At 37.1% G+C, this 18,550-nt stretch overlaps 1 protein-coding gene across 26 annotated transcripts in view; it reads left to right on the top strand.

The window, feature by feature from the left end:
• The window catches only part of NRXN1 (neurexin 1), a 928,975-nt gene that overhangs the window by 410,784 nt on the left and 499,641 nt on the right, over positions 1-18,550 (top strand). For 17 of the 26 annotated variants that reach the window (XM_087960674.1, XM_087960689.1, XM_087960636.1 and 14 more), the window contains 2 exons: positions 10,935-11,138; positions 13,495-13,521. In XM_087960674.1, the coding sequence (XP_087816800.1) occupies positions 10,935-11,138; positions 13,495-13,521 (231 nt within the window). The remainder of the gene's footprint in view (positions 1-10,934; positions 11,139-13,494; positions 13,522-18,550) is intronic. The other 9 variants (XM_026684876.2, XM_026684867.2, XM_026684932.2 and 6 more) reach the window with 1 other exon arrangement.

The raw sequence follows: 18,550 nt of genomic DNA, 5'->3' as shown, positions 1-18,550 counted from the left end.
TGACCATAGTGCAATATTGCAATAAAATTCAGCATTCAGACATGAGATAACTTACATAGCAAGTTTCACTTCAGAGAAGGGAAATTCTCATAACTGAATAGATGGACGAAAAGAAATCTCCAATGGGAAGCCAAAAAGGAAATCACATTTCAGAAAGCTTTGCTATTGTTTAAAATCACAATAATAGAGGCTCTGGCATAATCAAAGATTGATTCTGAATAATTTTAATAGCCATAGAATAAAAGGGCAGACCCTCTTGTGGATAAGCAACTCTGTCTAGGATCAGGGCTTTTAAAACTTATTTATAAATGACCTGCTATCACCTGTGTTTAGTGGAATAGCCAAGTTTGCTGATGACACTAAGTTGTTCTGCGTGGTAAAAACAATAAGGGAGTCCAAAAAGCTCCAAAGGGACCTCTGTACATTAGGGGAGTGGGTATCAGAATGGAAGATTCCATTCAAATGTGAGCAAGTGTAAAATGATGCACATTGGTGCCAAAAGCCCCAACTGTTTACAAAAAAAAAAAAAAAAACCTAATGGGATCAGAAGTTATAAGGAAAGAGTTCCTGAAATGAAGATGCCAACATAGTGCACATCTGATGTTAAAAAAAAAGGGGGGCAAAAGCTTATTAGAGACAAAATGATATTGGAAATAGTGATGCCAATATTATAATACCCTTTATATAAATCACTGGTGCAACTACATCTAGCATATTACGTGCAGCTCTGCTTCCCATACCTCAAAAAGGAGGTAGTAAAGCTAGAGATGGTTCAAAGGAGGGCAATTAAGAGGCTCAAGGGAAAGGGCAACAACCCTTATTTGAAGACTTTTAGGTCTAGAAAGAAGGCAAAGGAGAGGATATGATTCAGGAATACAAAATTATGCATGGTATGGATAACATGGACAAGGAGAAACAATTTTCCCCTTCTCAAAGTACTATAACTAGAAGTCACCAAATGAAATTTAGTCCTAGAAGAATCCAGATAAACAAAATGATATATATATATATTCATACAACATATAATTCAACTATGGGATACACTGGTGTAACATGAGGTGCTGACTTGGCTGGTTTCAAAAAAGAGTTGGACCCAGGGGTGGGCTGCTTGGGATTCATAAGGGTTCTGTGCAGTTCGGAAAACCCCCAAATCCCACTCCTAGCTGGTCCTGCCCACCCCACCCCACCCCTCCCAGGAGTCCCCATACAGCCAGTTTGGGATGCAGGTAAGTGCAGGGCACACACAGAGGCTTGGGGAGGGTGAAAAATGGGCCTCCTGGAAATTTGAGAAGGCTGGAAATGGGCCTGTTTCCAGCTTCCAGAGAGCCTGTGGAACCCGGGGAGGCCATTTTCATCCTCCTGGAGGCTCGAGGAAACCCTCCAGAGCCTGAGGAGGGCAAAAACACCCCTTCTGCCATGATGCAGGAGGCCGACTAGGCCACGCTCATCATGGTCATGCCCACCCAGCAACCGGACAGAGAACCCTTTGCTAAAAATTTTGGAGCCCATCCCTGGTTGGACCAATTCATGAACATCATAAGAGATCAAGGGTTATTCATCTTGGCAGCAGTGACTGACTTTGAAAACCATCTGCTGAGAGACTAGTAGGTTTCCTTGTTCAGTTGCAGAGCCATTGTTATATCAGACTGCTGGGCTAGATGGACAGGAATTTGATCCAGCAGAACACTCCTTATGTTATATATGCTATGCATGCACACATTTTTACTATACAACAATTGCTTTTTAGTTAAAAACACTCTCAGTGCTACACACATATGATGACTCTTCAACATTACACTTCTCAAATTGAGATAACTTACATTCTTCCAAATCATGATCATTTTGCTATGATCTCAGGAAATTAGAAATCATATTGATGTGATTATGTAGATTGCATGCAATTCTTACAAACATTGATGAAATTTTATCTTGTTCATCCTTCCCAGAATCCTGTCTCTTTTCTTGTAACTCTCAGATATGTTTTATATGAAGAAAATCCTATTGCACAAAGTACATGTTTATTCATATAACAATGACTGTAATTCATCCTTATACTGTGTAGTCAATCAAATTTAGCTATGGCATGTTGCAGAATAAATTCACCATGTTGGTAAAGATTTTGAACTGACAAGTACATTTGCCCTGCACTTGATTTGTATCCTTCCCCCACAATTAATTTTTAAAAAGTCAGTGACAGCCTGAGCAAAAATCCCACTTTCTCTCTTTAGGACAAGTTGAGGCAGAGCCTCCCATTTGTACTGTTATAAATAAAATCACATCCTCTGAAGAACTGCTTATTTCTTGTTTTAAAATATGAAATCATTTGGCAGAAATCCAGGTATTCCAATGTCTCTTGACTTTTCTATTACCGGTAGACAACACTGACGGGGAGGGGCTGGCGGGGTGGAAGGGGGGGGCTGTAACTAGACCGTCAACTGAATGAGGAAACTCTTCAGTTAAATAGACATGGTGTACCACCCTGTGGCAAACTCCTGCTATGACACATGCAGACACTTTCAAAGACAAAAGCATGGACACTAAAGAGGATTGTGAACAGACAAAAATGTGCATGTTTAAAAATCAAAAATTAAATAATGTTCATGCAGGTTATGCAGTTACTGAAAAGAGGATAACAAGCATATGCAAATCTATAAAATAAACAACTCTCTAGACATTTAATAAAATGCCTCTACACACACACATTTGTGCATATGTGTGCACGCACGTACACATGGTAAGGATTTTTTCAGTAAGCTGATGAATTTCTTTCTTAGTTCAAGTTCTCTGTCTTTTTTAATCCTGTTTTTATTATTTTTATAAATAACTCAAGGCAAGAAATATAGCATGATTTAAGCATTTTCCAGAATTTAATTTTCTGAAACACAGACCTTGAGCTGCTGGGACCAATGTTAATCTGATGTACTTATAATGTTATCCGGCTGTTTTTCCTGCAGATATCTGTAGTATTTATTCAGCACATGGAATATTGGATGTTACCCTAGAGCTTCCCTATCTGGAGGAAGTTATATTCAAAGCATTTCTTTTCCTTCTTCAATAATAATTGTATCCCAAATGGCCATGTATTGATATGATTACAACTTTGGAGCTACCAAAATACAATAAATCATCCTCTTCTGCAGAATTATCATACTACCCATGTGTGCCTGCTGATAAAAAATTCTAGCCAATAAGTATAACACCATTACAATTGTTGCATGAAATAAAAAAGGGCAGCAGAAGTATATGTTTATTTCAGTGAATAAAATTCCTTCTGGATAAATAAAGGACAAGCATGCTGAATGGAATAAGGAATCTGTGTAATATGACAACCAAGGATTATAGTAAATGCTCACTAACTGTTATATTTTAACTTAAATTAGGAGCAAAGCAACTTGTCTACTTGATCAAAGAAGTAATTTGGTCTAGTGATTCAGGTTAGGAGATGTCTTAGGCATTAAATGTCTTAGGCATTAAACGAAGTTAGGTGACTTTGGGCCAGTCACACTCCCTTAGTCCACCATGTCAGACTCAGGGGACAAACACAGTGGTGGGATTCAACCAGTGTGCTAAGCACGCGTGTATAAAAAACTTTTGCTGTGCCAGCTGAAAAGTTCTGTGCGCAGATGCACAGCATTTGGAGAGCCTCTTTTTCCCTGCTTTTTCAACCTCAGCTGTGCCGCGCAAAGCAGCTGAGGTTGAAAAAGCAGGAAATAAAGGACAAATAAGAGCCTGGGTAGGCGGGTGGGCCAAACAGCAGCAAACAGAGAACCAGTTCGGGCATCCCACCCCTGGACAAACAGATCAGTCAAATTCTAGTCACAACCAAGTGGATCAATATTTGGTTGACTTGGAAAAAGAAAAGTGGATCCCGCTCTTGCAAGAAAAGGGGTAGGAAGCAAAATAATAGTCCCCTTTTCATTATTGGATCAAAGCAAAAAGGGGTTTTGTTCCATTCAGGATCCCACAGTAGCCAATCTAATGTTCCTAAAGTCAAAACCTTGAGCACTATTCCTACTTTTTTTTATAATTTTCACAAGTTGCAGTCCTCTCCTGCTTATTTCCACATAGTATGTGACATTCAAAGATACATGGCTTTTACAACTTTGAAAAAAAGATGACTTATTTAGCTAATTTAGCTAATATTACATAGAGTAAGAGGAACAGAGAATTTTTCTAATACATCTTCCTATTCTCTGAAAATGGATGAAATATCACAAAGGAATATTATTTCTTGTCTATCCTCCCCCTTCTAATTTGACCGATGTCAAACATGGCAAACAATTTCCTGTTGTTCTATTCATGCTCACTCTTTCTTGGCAAGCTCCACTCTTTCCAAGTGATTTCGTGGGAATAATAAGGGATGGCATTTTCATTCTCCATTTGCACAAAATTAAACATTTGGCTTGAGACCCAGGAGCTGCAATCTTTATGCAGGAAAAATGGACTATCAGTGATTACCCTGCTTTATTTGGTCTTTGAGAAATGTTCTTCAGTAGAATCTTTCCTAGCATTAACTCCAAGCCTGAGAGGACAGTTAGAAAGCTGTCTTCCTAAAAACTTCTTCAATATTACCATGTTTGGTTTTGTAGCTGATGCTATAATGAAATGGCTCCTACTGATTGTCATTCATTTTATAGATTTCTCACTTAGATTGTGCTTTCATATTGCTGGTTAAATATATGCCATTTGTTTGCTGTAACTTTTAGTTGCCACTTGAAGCTTTGAAACAGGGGATTCAAATATCTTGCATTAGCTGTAACTGAGTATAAATAATCTCTGTGTTTCAAGTTTAATTTTATTTTATAATTGGAAGCTAGAAAGAATGTTCCTTTTCATGTAAGAGAGTTCATAAAAGGTGTGGGCCATGGGGAGAATGGAGAGAAGGAAGCTATTGCCAGTTCTCTCTCTCTCTCTCTCTCTCCCTCCCTCTCTCTCTCTCTCTCTCTCTCTCACACACACACACACACACACACACACACACACCTGAAGTTGGTTATATTCATAGAAGTTGTAGTGTTCTATACTTATTTTGCTACTGTGAGTTTTGGCTGATTATGCTGAAAGTATACACATCAAAGTAATCAGTGGATGGGCTTTGTTTGTTTATGGCAACACTAGCAGATGGCAAGACAGATGTCATGGCAGCGTCATTTGGCTTTTCTCTTTATATTTTATTGGGGTTTGCAGTACATTATTTCCTTTTGGCAATGGCATTCACAGGTATTCATTTTCAACAGGGTAGGAACAGCAATGAAAAGGAATACAGAATGAATGAAATGAATACAGAGATGCTAAGATGCAGATTTTTTTTTCCAGTTTCATCTGTATTAGATGAAAAAGAGATGGGGGCAGCCAAACAGTTTATATGTCTTCAGCTAAATAAAATAAGTATCAATAAATATTCAGTATGATCATATGATCATTGTAATTAATAGACCAACCAGTTTATAAAGGATAGGCAAAAATGGGGAATCAAGCATTTAAACTGGTATGCACAGACCAAATACCTAAACAGCCCTTCAAATTGGATTTGAAATTATAAAACATGTGCAGAGCAGTGTGCATACTAAAGAGGTATCCTTGTAGCTTGGTAGTCTTATTATATATTTATTTGCAAAAATAAAAGCATGTAGTATTCATTTCTGGTATATTCTATTTCAAATAAAATAAAATTCAAAAGAACATAAGTATTTTACAAAAATCTTGCAGAACAGAATTAATATTTGAATGAATTTATTTCCAGAAATAAACCATCAGTGAATGTACCACATTATGTAAACCAACAAGCAAGAACCCACCATTTTTACCTAAACACAAATGCATGCGCATGCGGATGGACGCACACACACACAGAGAGAGAAAGAGACAAATAGACACACATCCATTCATCTATTCATTCATTCAGAATTAGACTGTAAAGTCTCAGATAATGCCATCTAGTGATCAACCATATTTTTTTCATTCCAGAATTGTCAGCTCTAGTAATTCCAAAGTTAGAACCAGGAGTGGGATTCTGTTGGTTCTGACCGGTTCTATAGAATCCCTTGTTAACTTTCTAAACAGTTCAGAGAACCAGTAGTTAGAAGAAATCTCCTTTTGTTTTTTTCCACCCTTATTATATTCTTGGCAGACAGCCTAGACTTACTGTCTCCGAAGCAGGTTTTTTTTTTTTTTTAAAGGGGAAGGGTTGTTTTAAGCTTTGTACACTGTTGTTAGGAGGAAATACTCCCCTGCAAATACTTCTTCTTGGCTAGCCCGAAATATTGATATTCAAATGTGAGTTTACATACCCTTTCTGACTTTTAGTGTAAAACTGGTGTTCGATGAAGTTTAATTCTGTGCTTGGTGATGTTTAATCCTGTGTTTATTGATGGGATAATTTTCCCTATTCAGCTTTGTTTGGAAGGAAAAAAGACTAATCTCTGTTCCTGAAAAGAAACTGGTTTGAGAAATCTGCTAGTTCCTGTGTCTATTTGTTCTGGTAATTGGTTTAACAAGCAACAGCTACTGTTGTGATTTAATTATTTGTATTGTATTTGAATTTTTTCCTGCCTCATGGTTTCTTTTTCTATCTGGGGAGGGGGGGTGTCTTCCTTCACTGCTTTAGTAGTATCTGGCACTGTCCTTTTGGGGTGTACTTCCAAGAGGCAGGATGCAAGCTGGCCACTGATTTTTTTTTACTCCCTTTCTGGGGGGGCATGTGACCTTTCGTTAAAACTGGATGATTTCCTTAGGATATCTTGTGAGATGAGTGAGACCAGCTGGTATTTTTAAGTGGTGCAAATGGATCTAAGGATTGCTTCTCTTGGGTGTGCTCTTCCTGGAAAGCTTAAATGACCTCTCTGCTAAAGGGTTTCACATTATAACCAAGAGTTGGCTGCTGATAGTTATCACTGCATTTTAACTATTTTAATTCCTCAAGGTGCTCTGGCACTCTGTCTGATTTGTAACTCTGGCTTGCAAGTATTTTTAATCTAATGATTGGTATTTAAGGCAGCTTTTGCAAGCAAAAAAGCTTTTTGTATTTTTGTACAGGTAATCCTTGACTTACAACAGTTCATTTAGTGACCATTCAAAGTTACAATGGCACTGAAAAAGTGACTTATGACCGTTTTCACACTTATGACCGTTGCAGCATTCCCACTGTCATGAGAGGCCAAGCAAGGAAAAGCACCCCTTGATGTGAATGATGTTGAGTTGGCCACGCCCACCCAGTCACATGACCACTAAGCCACACCCACCAACTCAGAGAACCGGCTGGTAAAAAATTTGAATCCCATCCCTGGTCAGACCACACACAGGGCTAACTGTGTTTGATGCAGAAGACTTCTGACGATGAACCTCAGCCAACTTTGCACAGATATTAATAAGCTGAACTGATTGTATCGAATCAGGAAAAAGATTGTAATTATCAAGAATTAGTAAAAAAAAATAATACTAGTATTCAATATAGGCAACATACAAATTCCATATAGACAAGAAATAAGTTAAAAACAAAATGGCCAATAATAGATTGTCTGTATGTAAAACTATGTTGGCAGCTACTTAAACTATTATTTCAGTTCTGGTCATGGCATCTAGAAAGGAAAACTGTGGAACAATGGACAAAATGAATCAAATGGCTGAAACAACACTCCTGAAAGGAAAAAAAAAATTTAATACAATCTTTAATATAAAAAAAAGTGAGTAAAGAGAATGCGTGAATTTGTTTCAAAAAGTGCAAGGTGTAGAAGTAGTGAAGAATAAGTCATTTTGATCACATAAGTCTAGAATCCAATCCCATCCAGTAAAGCTGAGTGAATACAGATTCTGGAGAAAGGCAAAGTCTTTAAGGTTGAACTCCTTAGAAAGGAATGGAAGAAATCCATAGAAGTTACCATCATCTAACAGTCATTATGCTTAAATTCTTCTGTGCATTAGTCTATAGAGATTTTCAGTCATCCAGGTCATGGTTGTCCCAAAGGTACTTTTTTCAGGAGACAATTAGACTTTCTTGCTTTTTCTTTTGAAGACATTTCGCTTCTCATCCAAGAAGCTTCTTCAGCTCTGACAAATCCTGGAAGGATTTATATTCCTTGCAGACAGCTGGTCATTTGGATCTTTTAAGAGGGTCATTGGAGAACTTGGTAGTTTATCTGTGTCCTCAGGAACACTTGAGTAGTGCTCCTGGTTCCTCTAGTCTGCATTTTTTTCCTCTGGAAATCCATTCCTATTCCTCCTGGTTCCTCTAGTCTGCATCCATTCCTATTCCTACACCATTCAAAGGGTATTCACCCCAAATTGTATAGCTAAAAATCTGTAGAGATTCTCAGTTATCCAGGTCATGGTTTTCCCAAAGATGCTTTTTTCAGGAGGCAGCTGGACTTCTTGTTTTTTCTTTGAGGACTTTTTTCTTTCCAGAGGGGGGGGAATGCAGACTACAGGAACCAAGAGCACTATTCAGGTGACCCTGAGGATACAGATAAACCCCCAAGGGCTTCAAAGACCCTCTAAAAGGATGCAAATGACCAGCTGTCTGCAAGGAATAAAAAGTCTTCCATTCCCCACTATCCTGTCAGAGCTGAAGAAGCTTCTTGGATGAGAAGCGAAATGTCCTCAAAGAAAAAACAAGAAATTCCAGTTGCCTCCTGAAAAAAGCACCTTTGGGACATTCCGTGCATTGGCAAATTTATTAGCAAACCCATTTCTCCATTTTTCATAATCCTTGAAATTAATATTATTTACTTTGAGGATTTCTGAAGACTTACTAATAAAATTCCTTCTGCCTCTTCTACCCCAGCCCTTAAGGGACAATTGCTCTCTTGTGTACTTTAATAAAGCCATTTCCTTCCTTTATAACTGTTGCATTACTAATGCAGAAATGATGGTAAAATCTTTTATTCCCTGACCTACATGCTGCAAGATGCCTAATGAGCAAAATATTATTAAACATTTTTTCCCTGTTGTTTGGAGCATAACTTTCTGCTCCATTGCTGTTTGGCTTTCCATTCCCTTTAGAATTGAGACTAAAAGTGAGACTAGGCCTGTACTATATATCAGGGGTAGTCAACCTTTTTATACCTACCACCCACTTTTGTATCTCTGTTAGTAGTAAAGTTTTCTCGAACCTCCCACCGGTTCCACAGTAATGGTGATTTATAAAGTAGGGGACAAAACCCCTACCGCCCACCATGAAAGCTGGAATGCCCACTAGTGGGTGGTAGGGACCAGGTTGACTACCACTACTATATATCATCTGATCTGAAAGAAGTATAAAAACTGGTCTATCTATATTGTTCAGGGGTGGTGACCAAAACCAAAATTCAAAGCCATTCCAGGACATTATAATCAACTACAATATTATTGCCAAGGCAGTGAAAATATGAAAAAAGTGTCTAAAACATGTGGCAGAGCATAAACTGATGCATTGTCCAAAAGAGGGAAATATCCACACAAAAACAAGAAGCAAATATATCACCACCATTTAGTTTACCATTATGCATGACTCTTTAGCAAAAACCTTAGGCTTATCATACTGTCCAGACCTGACTGTATAATATGATTTATAACCTGGTTTTCCATAAAACCCATGCCAGAATTCATTATAAGCCAAGGATAGGCAATGCACAAGCAGCCACAATCCCTGGTTTATTGTACCAAAGTGCCCTGAGAATGTGTAGCTGATTTCACCAGCTACAGTACATGGTCTATTTTGGGCAGCATAATGTTTTTAAACATTTTCACTACATTAAATCTTTAAATGGCTGAGAGTAGTGGGGTATTTACATTTTTAAATTGTATAGAGATTATTGTATGGTTGGTTGTGTTTAGTTTAATTTTTTTTCTTTTTCTTTTTAGTGGTGTTTGTCCAGTTTTACTTGTGGAAGAGCACCTCATTTCGTTGCACCCGCTTGCGAGTGTAATGACAAATAAATTATTATGTCTTATGTCTTATACATTAATGATTCCAGTGGACTTGATCAGCCTTTGGGAGGCACAATGCATTCTTTGTGATCAGAATCTCAACATTGCCTCCTAAATGCTTGAAAATATTTGATCAGGCCTATTCTGTGACACCCCCATATCCTTGGATTATACCCTGTTGTCATTAATGCCCATAGTATTTTTTTAAAGAAAGAAAAATGTTGTCCATAATAAAAAATTGCTTGTTCCTAAGACTGAATGAAGCCTGTTCCCATTATTTGGGGGAGGGGGGAGTCAGGTGATATTTTTAAATGTATGTTTTGGGGAAGGCTAATAGATAGATAGAGAAGGCCATGTTATACATACTGAATGTGTGTGCTAGGAGTTCTGCCCTCAACTCTCCTATCTTCTTCTATTTGTTTTTAATTGTGTTGGGATGTTTATATTAGGAAACTTTGAGTAATTGACTAGTAAATGAATGAAGCATTTGAAAAAGAATATTCAACAATCTATTCTTAGGTGATAAAGTGTGTTTTGTTTATAAATGCATGAATTGCTGTGGAACCATATAGAAGCAACAGACTAGAATATTGTTAAGCAGGCATTTGAAGGGGAAATGTAGGCATATATTTCATGTGATAATTGTTTTGTTAGTGCTGTTGTTATTTTCTATGAAATTATTGGTGTTAACAATTCTTCTTTAGATTCTGGGCAGAGTTTAATGAATAGAAACAGCAAACCATCAGATTAATCAGAGTCTGCCATTTTTATAATGCAAAGTGCCCAGTTCTTGTCACATCTCCTGTTTACAGTGTTGAGTAATGTAGTTGAAAACAGAGATTTATTATACCTTTGTGTTTCACTCCATTCTCTGTAGTTGGTAGGATACGCTCACCTTGGTGCAGCCCAATATTTGTAAATCTGGCTTAATATATCGGGCTGCAACTCTTGGTATTTTTCCCCATGCTTTTCACCTTGCAAAAGTCCAAGATGGTAAATTCCTTATCATTTTTCTGCTTGTACACTTTCAGAGGCAACTGTTCTAAGCTATGATGGAAGCATGTTTATGAAAATTCAACTCCCTATGGTGATGCACACAGAAGCAGAAGATGTGTCCTTACGGTTCAGGTCTCAGAGAGCATATGGCATTCTGATGGCCACAACCTCAAGAGAATCTGCTGATACATTGCGTTTAGAGCTGGATGCAGGACGAGTTAAGCTAACAGTCAACCTAGGTAACATTCTTCCCCCCTCCCATCCTAAAATTTACATTTCAAACATCCTTTTTTATCTTTGCCTGCTAGCATCAATTCAACAGCCTGTTTGACACTGAAAATAACCTGTCTTTTATATATGAAATTTGTACGTGTGGGTGTGGGTGTGTATTTGTAATATTATTCCATTACTTATTTATTTGGGTTTTATATTTATATTTATTTTTATGCATTCCTTTTCAACCCACTACAATTAATTTTCAGCCACAGCCTGTTCTAAAAAGAGAAGACCAGCACTTCAGTGGTGTTAATGGGGTATTCCATTTTGGGGAAAAATGTACCAAAAATGATTTATCCTGACAGATATGTCCATATTGCTAGAAATATAGTATTCCTTTGACACAAGTGCTTATACAGCACCAACCTCCATTTCTGTTCCTGAAAATCTATATTCCTGGCTTTGTGTTGCATTTGGCAATCTCTCACCATTTATACAATCAGTGAAGAAACTAATGCTCTATGGGAATACATGTTATTGTTAGTGTTGTGAGTAAGGATAGTCTGAGAGAGGTCTAAAATAATAATAATAACAACAACAACCAAATCCCTGGCTTTTCTGTGTGGCCTTCAGTCAGAAACCACACCTAAGTAGGTTACTTGTGAAAACAAGGTTTATTCTCAAAATGTTCACAAAACCATCCTGATTATAGTTTACTGTTTGTAGCAATGTCTAATACATTGCAGTTTATGTAAAATGTATGCACAAGTATAGAAATAAGATATCTTGCAAACTTAAACCACAATTACAAGTTATATGTTTGTTCGCTATGGTCTTCTCTCTCTGTAGCAGTCTGTCATTCTATGTTATCAAAATCATCTTTCCTCCCTGCTTTCGGTTGTTCCTTAAAATATGCTCCCACAAACTTCATATTAGTTTTTCTGTGTGTCACAAATAAAACAACCCTTCAATGCCCAAAGTCTGCGGCCCTCAGCAAACAGCCATGTGAACACGAACCACATAAACTCCTCTGCAGAACAAAGATTATGGGGTGTTTTTTTTTTTTTGGGGGGGGGGGTGTTGTAAACAATTTTGTAGACAAATTCCTTTCTTCATTCATAAAGCTCATATAGGTTTTCTTGAAGAGCTTCAGTTTTTGAGAATATTTTCCACACCGTTTTTTGCGGCATATTGAAAAGCTAACCTGAGGTGATTTCACTTTTAATTTGAAAAAAATAATAATAGGGCAGTTGATATATTCAAATCCCATTTCTAAGAAACTGTGAATAGTTGAATTTTGATGGAGGAGGTCTTGCAGTGGGGAATTCTTCTAAGTTTTGCCTAGAGCCCTCTTGTGGCAATTTTAAGTTACTGCAGGCTGCTAAATAGTTTCAGTTGAGAAAATGGCAGGGGCTAACAATGAAATGGGGGTTATTTCAAGAGAGCTTTCTGTAGACAGAGTCACATAGGGGATGTTCCTTGGCTGTTTGTAACCACTTTTCTGATGCGGTTGACGACACATGACAAACTCAGCTACATGGAAACAGAATCTAAGCTTTATTTTTTTCTTTAAATGTCTATAAATCCTCAAAGACCATGTGAAGAGGAATAATTGAAATGCTAATCATCTGAGCATAAATCATTAATCCATAGAAAAGTGTACATACAGAAGCAATGGAGCAAGAGCAACGGTTTTCTTTTTACAAGCCTTATTCAGCCTGAGACTCAAAAGTCACTATGGGAAAACAGACAAAAAGCAAATCATCAATCATAGATTTGATTCAGAATAATTACACTTTGAAAAAAAAAAAAGACTACATGAAGGAATCACTTTCCAGCTACTTATGAATTGTTAAAATGGAGCTACAGATATTTCAGAAATTGAGAAGCAATCTAAAGTAGTTTAAGTATGGCTTTTTAAATTTTGAAAAATGTATCTTCCTTTGAGGCAGTACCAGTGGCCCAGAATGTGAGATTTTAGCCTTGGCGAGCACAATTCCCCATTGTGACGGAGCACTTTTTGAAATTATAATGGCAATCTATTTGTTCTTTCATATATGGGAGAGAATGTTGCAGCCAGCTTAAATCCATTGACTGGAACAACTGCCACAAACTATTTTTGTCACTTAGATTTGTCACCATGTAGCTTTGTTTGAAATTGGCCATTTTTTTTGTTACCCTATTATCACTTCTTCTACTTCTAAAGTCTTATCACCATATAACTGCATACTCTGGCAATACGGAAAGAATCAAAACATATATAGTGGCCATGTTTGCATGTGTCTGTCCCCGGAAGGGTGGAATGTGATTTTACTGGATGTCTGCAGCTAATACTTTGAAGGATAAATTTTCATTTCTCATCTATTCTTCCCCATCTAGACTGTATCAGGATTAACTGTAATTCCAGTAAGTGCCTATTCAAAATTTTTAAATTTATTATTCCTCCATTATGAAGTATTTGAAAACTTTAGATTATATAACATGCCGCATATCATTTTTGCATAATAGAATGACTTCCGTGGGATTGGGGAGGTACCTTGGGAAAAATGTCATGGATACAAAAAGAAACCATAACATAAACTCTGTCATGGTTCCTCCAACTCCCAAATAATGATTTAGAAAAATTTCAAGAATGTTGGCAGGGATTTTTTGAGTTTCAAATCAATTTTGAAAGGAAAAATATTTTATTATTAATATCATGATGTGGTAGCCATAGTGGCATAATGGTTAGATTGCAGTACTGTAGGCTACTTCTGCTGACTGTTGGCTTCCAGTAGATTAACAGTTTGATTCTCACCAGCTATTTGACTTCCTATTGCAACATACTTAAAAGCAAAACAACTACACAATCACTTCTAGATAAGCATTCAACAATTATTCTCTCAAATTAAGAGTTTTCTCTGATTGCTTGAATGAAATGAAAACTTCAATGAATATTTTAACAATATTAAAGGTTATATTTGTGTATTGGTTTCTTTTTGATCCTACGGTATATTGTTTTTATTATATGTCTTGCATCATTTTTACTGGGTAAACTGATAATAAGTTTTTAATCTTTCTGATATTATTTGGATTAAGATTCTATGTTCTGAAAGAGGATTGTGGACTGTGATTTTATTTTGAGTCTGTGGATCTCCCAAACAGTCTATAGTAAGTACAATAGATTTTATTTTTTCTTTTGGGGAAGGATGTTAAATGTTGCAGCTTTTACATAGTCAGTGTGCATTAATATACAAATAAATGACCAAGGACATGACAAACTTAAACCTAATTATATCAATTTCAATGGAAGAATTTTAAGTGATCTTACCAATTCCACTGATGATAAAATCGAAAGATTCTAATCTAGATTATGCTTTCCATCAAACATATAACACAATTGCATCAAACATATGGTAACACAATTCAGTGGCACTTAGTAAATTTAAGGAGAGGGAAAAGGAGTGCTTATTGAATTACTGCCAATGGTACTCTGGATTTTTGCTTTGGAACACTCAAAATCTAAATTTTCTTATTCAAAAGGAAAATCAAATATTTGCACGATTCTCCTCCAGTTGCCTTCTTGTAATGGGTAAACTGTGAATTATATTTTTTATGATACTTCCACAAGCAACAAAAAACAAATGATTAACTGAGATAATAGCAATAAAAAAAAATCATCCTTCCAAATACTTTTTGAGATAAGTTATTTAATGTAGTTGCTAATATAATTCTAATTGCACTATATTAGTAACATTTTAAGGGAAAATACATTTTGAAAACATGAATAGTGATACTTAAAGTAAAATTCTGGAACTAAAATTAAAATACAATTTCAAACTAGTTGTTTCTTTGTTTTTTTTAATCTCAGAATTGTATATGCATGTGAAGATCAGGCTAATATCTTCCTTAATGGCTTTTAAAAGCTTATTAAAAACTGAGCTTTTCTGGATACCATTCTAATACTTCACACTTACACCATCATTAACTTTTTTATTTTTACTGTTATGGTTATGTGGTTCTTAATTTTAAAAATGTACTCTAATTATCTTTTTTTGTTTGTAATTAAATTTTACCGTGGATTTTTAAAAATCATTTCATATGTTGTACATCACTTGCGAAAATCATAAGAGTGCAGTGGGATAAAAATTTAATAAATAAATAAATACATTATTTAAGAAAGAACATAATGTTACTCTTAAGAATAAAAGAAAGTATAGTTTGCCATGGACATAGTAAACAACTTTGGTAGTTCATGGCTAATCTGTTGGAATGCATTATTATATTCCTGTGAGCTGTTCTATTCTTCCTTCCCATGGAAGGGAGAAATTGTTCAGAAGATATCTATGAAAAACAAAAGTGTGTAAGTTTTTCTTTTTTGTTATTGTTGTTGTTTAAGATCTGAAGTCTATATATCTGAAGATTGTAATATAGGTAGTCCTTGATTTACAACCATTTGTTCAGCAACATGGAGCCTCCCCCATCCCAAGGCACCCCATATTGCATATAACATCCACACCAGAGAGAGTCACAAATGCATGAGCCCCTTTTGCTTAATGATCACAACAACCTATGACTGTAATTTTAAGTAGAATTGTGGATGTAAATTCAGGACCCCCCCCATGCAATGTTTTCTAATGTGTATCACCTAGGTTACCCTTAACGTATACATTTCAGGCATAGTAATGGCCTGATTGGTGCACAATTAGAATCCAAAGCCTTCATACAGACGGACCATTTCACATGAATGATATGTTAAGGGAAAGGGTGTGAAATACTTCCATGGTCAGGTGTGTAATCCAGGGTCAAACTGGGCATCGCATCTGTTTTGCTGAAGATAGGACAGCTGAGGCACAAAGAAAATGTAAGAATGTTCCAGTTAATACATCATCTGAGGAAAATTTTGAAAGAAGGTAATCTGAATCCTGTAACTGAACATTAACAAATAATACTGTTGATTGCATGTAATAGTCCAATATCTCTTTTGCAATTTTATGATTTCTAACATTTTATAAATTTAATCTGAAATAAAAATTTACAAGTATTCAAAATGCACGTCCAACTTTCCAGAATAACTAATTTCAATTACAAAATTCCATATCTTAAACTTAAAACAAAAACTTTCAGTTTCTGATGTGATATCTTCATTCAATACTTTATGGTATATTTCAAATGTTTGCATTTTAGCAAGCATTGAAAATGATCAACTGTAAAATACCATATTCAACCTTTTGGATAACTATTTGCTGTCAAATGTAAATTTATATTAAATATATCTGTATTTGTTTGGGTGTGGGTGTAATACACATAGAACTGTAAAATATATAATGATTATTTGATAATATTTTTATGGTTTAGGTATACCTGCAGAATATTTAATAACAACAGTCAAAGTAAGAATTGGGGGAATTAATTTCCTTTTATGAAAGGGGAGTTTTAATTCTATTATTTGACTTTTTATTTATATATTATGGTATTATAATATACCATATATTATAATATATTATTATTTAGTCATAGCCTATATTTCAGTTGAATTTGATCACTAACCATTTAACAATAATATGTGAACTAGAAAAAGTCATTATTCAAAAATGCAAGTTAAAAACAATAGAAAACCAGTTGAAAATTAAAAACCTGGTACAAATATCTAAGTTGTTCTTATAGAGACAGAGAAGCACAGCTTTTGAAGACTATGTATCAGACCTGCCACAAATTTAAACCTCTAAATAGAAAAAAAATCCTTGGTCCCATTTTCTGAGAAAGGTATATTTTTTATTAGAGGTTAAATGTGCTGCAGTAGTGCGTAGCCAGAACTGAGATTCACACACCAAAATCTCTACATTACACCTTCCCCTCCTTAACTATCTCTCATTTCCTACCTCAAGATAACCAATTAAAATCTTGCAAGCTGTTTCCCTAATGGTCAGCATGCTCTGGTATGCTGCTCCCTCCTTCTTCCAGCTGGGTGACCTTGAAGCAGCTTCTCAAGAAGGCACAACAACTACTTTCTATTTCCCAAGCATCCACCCTTCATCTCCCTTCTCCATAGTTGATGGCAGACTGTCACAGAATATCAGCAATGAGCAAGCAAGCATGCAGGGATAGCTGACACTATGATCTAAAATATGAGACAGGTTGCCTGTGATAATAAAAGGATATTCAGAAAATTATCTCCTGTGATCTTAATGCCTGAACTGATTTGTCCTAAGAGAAGTGATCCCTCAGATATCCAGAACCAAGTTATTCAGATTAATGCCAGGATCTTAATAAGAGTTGGTTGGTAATAACAGTTGGCAACGTTTGGGGGGGGGTGGTTTTTGTTTTTTTTTTGTTTTTTTTGTTTTTTTTTTTTGGGGGGGGGGTTTTTTTTGGTTTGGGGGTGGGGGGGGGGGGGGGGGGGGGGGGGGGGGGGGGGGGGGGGGGGGGGGGGGGGGTGTGTTTGTTGGGTGTTGGGGGGGGGGGGGGGGGGGGGGGTTTGGAGGTGGATGGGGGGGGGGGGGGGGGGGGGGGGGGTTGGTTGGGGGCTTTTTTGTGGGGGGGGGGGGGAAAGGGGCATGGGGGGGTGGGGGGTTGGCCTTGGGGCGGGGGGGGCCGGGGGGGGAATGGTTGTCAAGTGCCTAAAACCAAACCCAACTATCACATTTCTTTCAGTAATGATATCATAGGATCCTTGTACCCATAGGATCCTTGTACCTTACACTGGTAGGTAATCTAACTATCACACTATGGCCACTGCAAAGAAGGCCCAACAGTGCCAGCACTTTCTGAGGTTGCTGAAAAAGAGTGGTCTGGGTGAGAAGTTGCTGGTTACTTTTTACCATTCTACCATCAAGAGCATTTTGGCATACTGTGTAACAGTGTGGTATGTTGGATGCTCTGCAGCAGATAAGAAAATGTTCCAGAGAGTTATAAACACAGCACAAAAAATCATCGGTTGCTCTCTTTCTTCTTTGGAAGAGATTGCGAAGACCAGACTCCACTCTAGAACAGTGGTCACCAACCAGTGGGCCAGGGACCACTGGTGGTCCAAGAGAAAATTTTGGTGGTCCACAGAGAAATATCACCCCAAAGCAATTAATCCAGGCTGTGTGGGAACACAAGGCTGCACTGCCCACATGGCTCACAGGAACACAAGGCTTGTGTTGGAACAACCTGAGCTGGGGAGGGGTGAAGGGTGGTGGTGGGAAACACTGCCCCATGTGCCCCACGTGCCTGGCCTGGCCACCAGGCTGCTTCTTTCTGCTTCTTTCTTCTGCTTTTGGCTGCACACAAGGAAAGCAGCAAAAGTCTTTTTCTCTCTCTCCCAAACTCCACCAGAAATGAGTCTTTGGGACCCTGCAAGGCATCCTGCTCCAAGAGGCTGCGCCAGCAAAGACTCATTTCTGGCAGAGTTTGGGGGAGAGAAAGAAAGACTTCTGCTGCTTCTGCTGCTTTCCTTGCATGAAACCACAAA

Source organism: Notechis scutatus, chromosome 1 (genome assembly GCF_049901735.1).
Source record: "Notechis scutatus isolate UNSWTSFEM ecotype Mainland chromosome 1, rNotScu1.2, whole genome shotgun sequence".
Classification (NCBI taxonomy): Eukaryota; Metazoa; Chordata; class Lepidosauria; order Squamata; family Elapidae; genus Notechis; species Notechis scutatus.
Note: the sequence above shows the minus strand (reverse complement) of the source record. Positions and strands in the feature narration are given on the sequence as shown.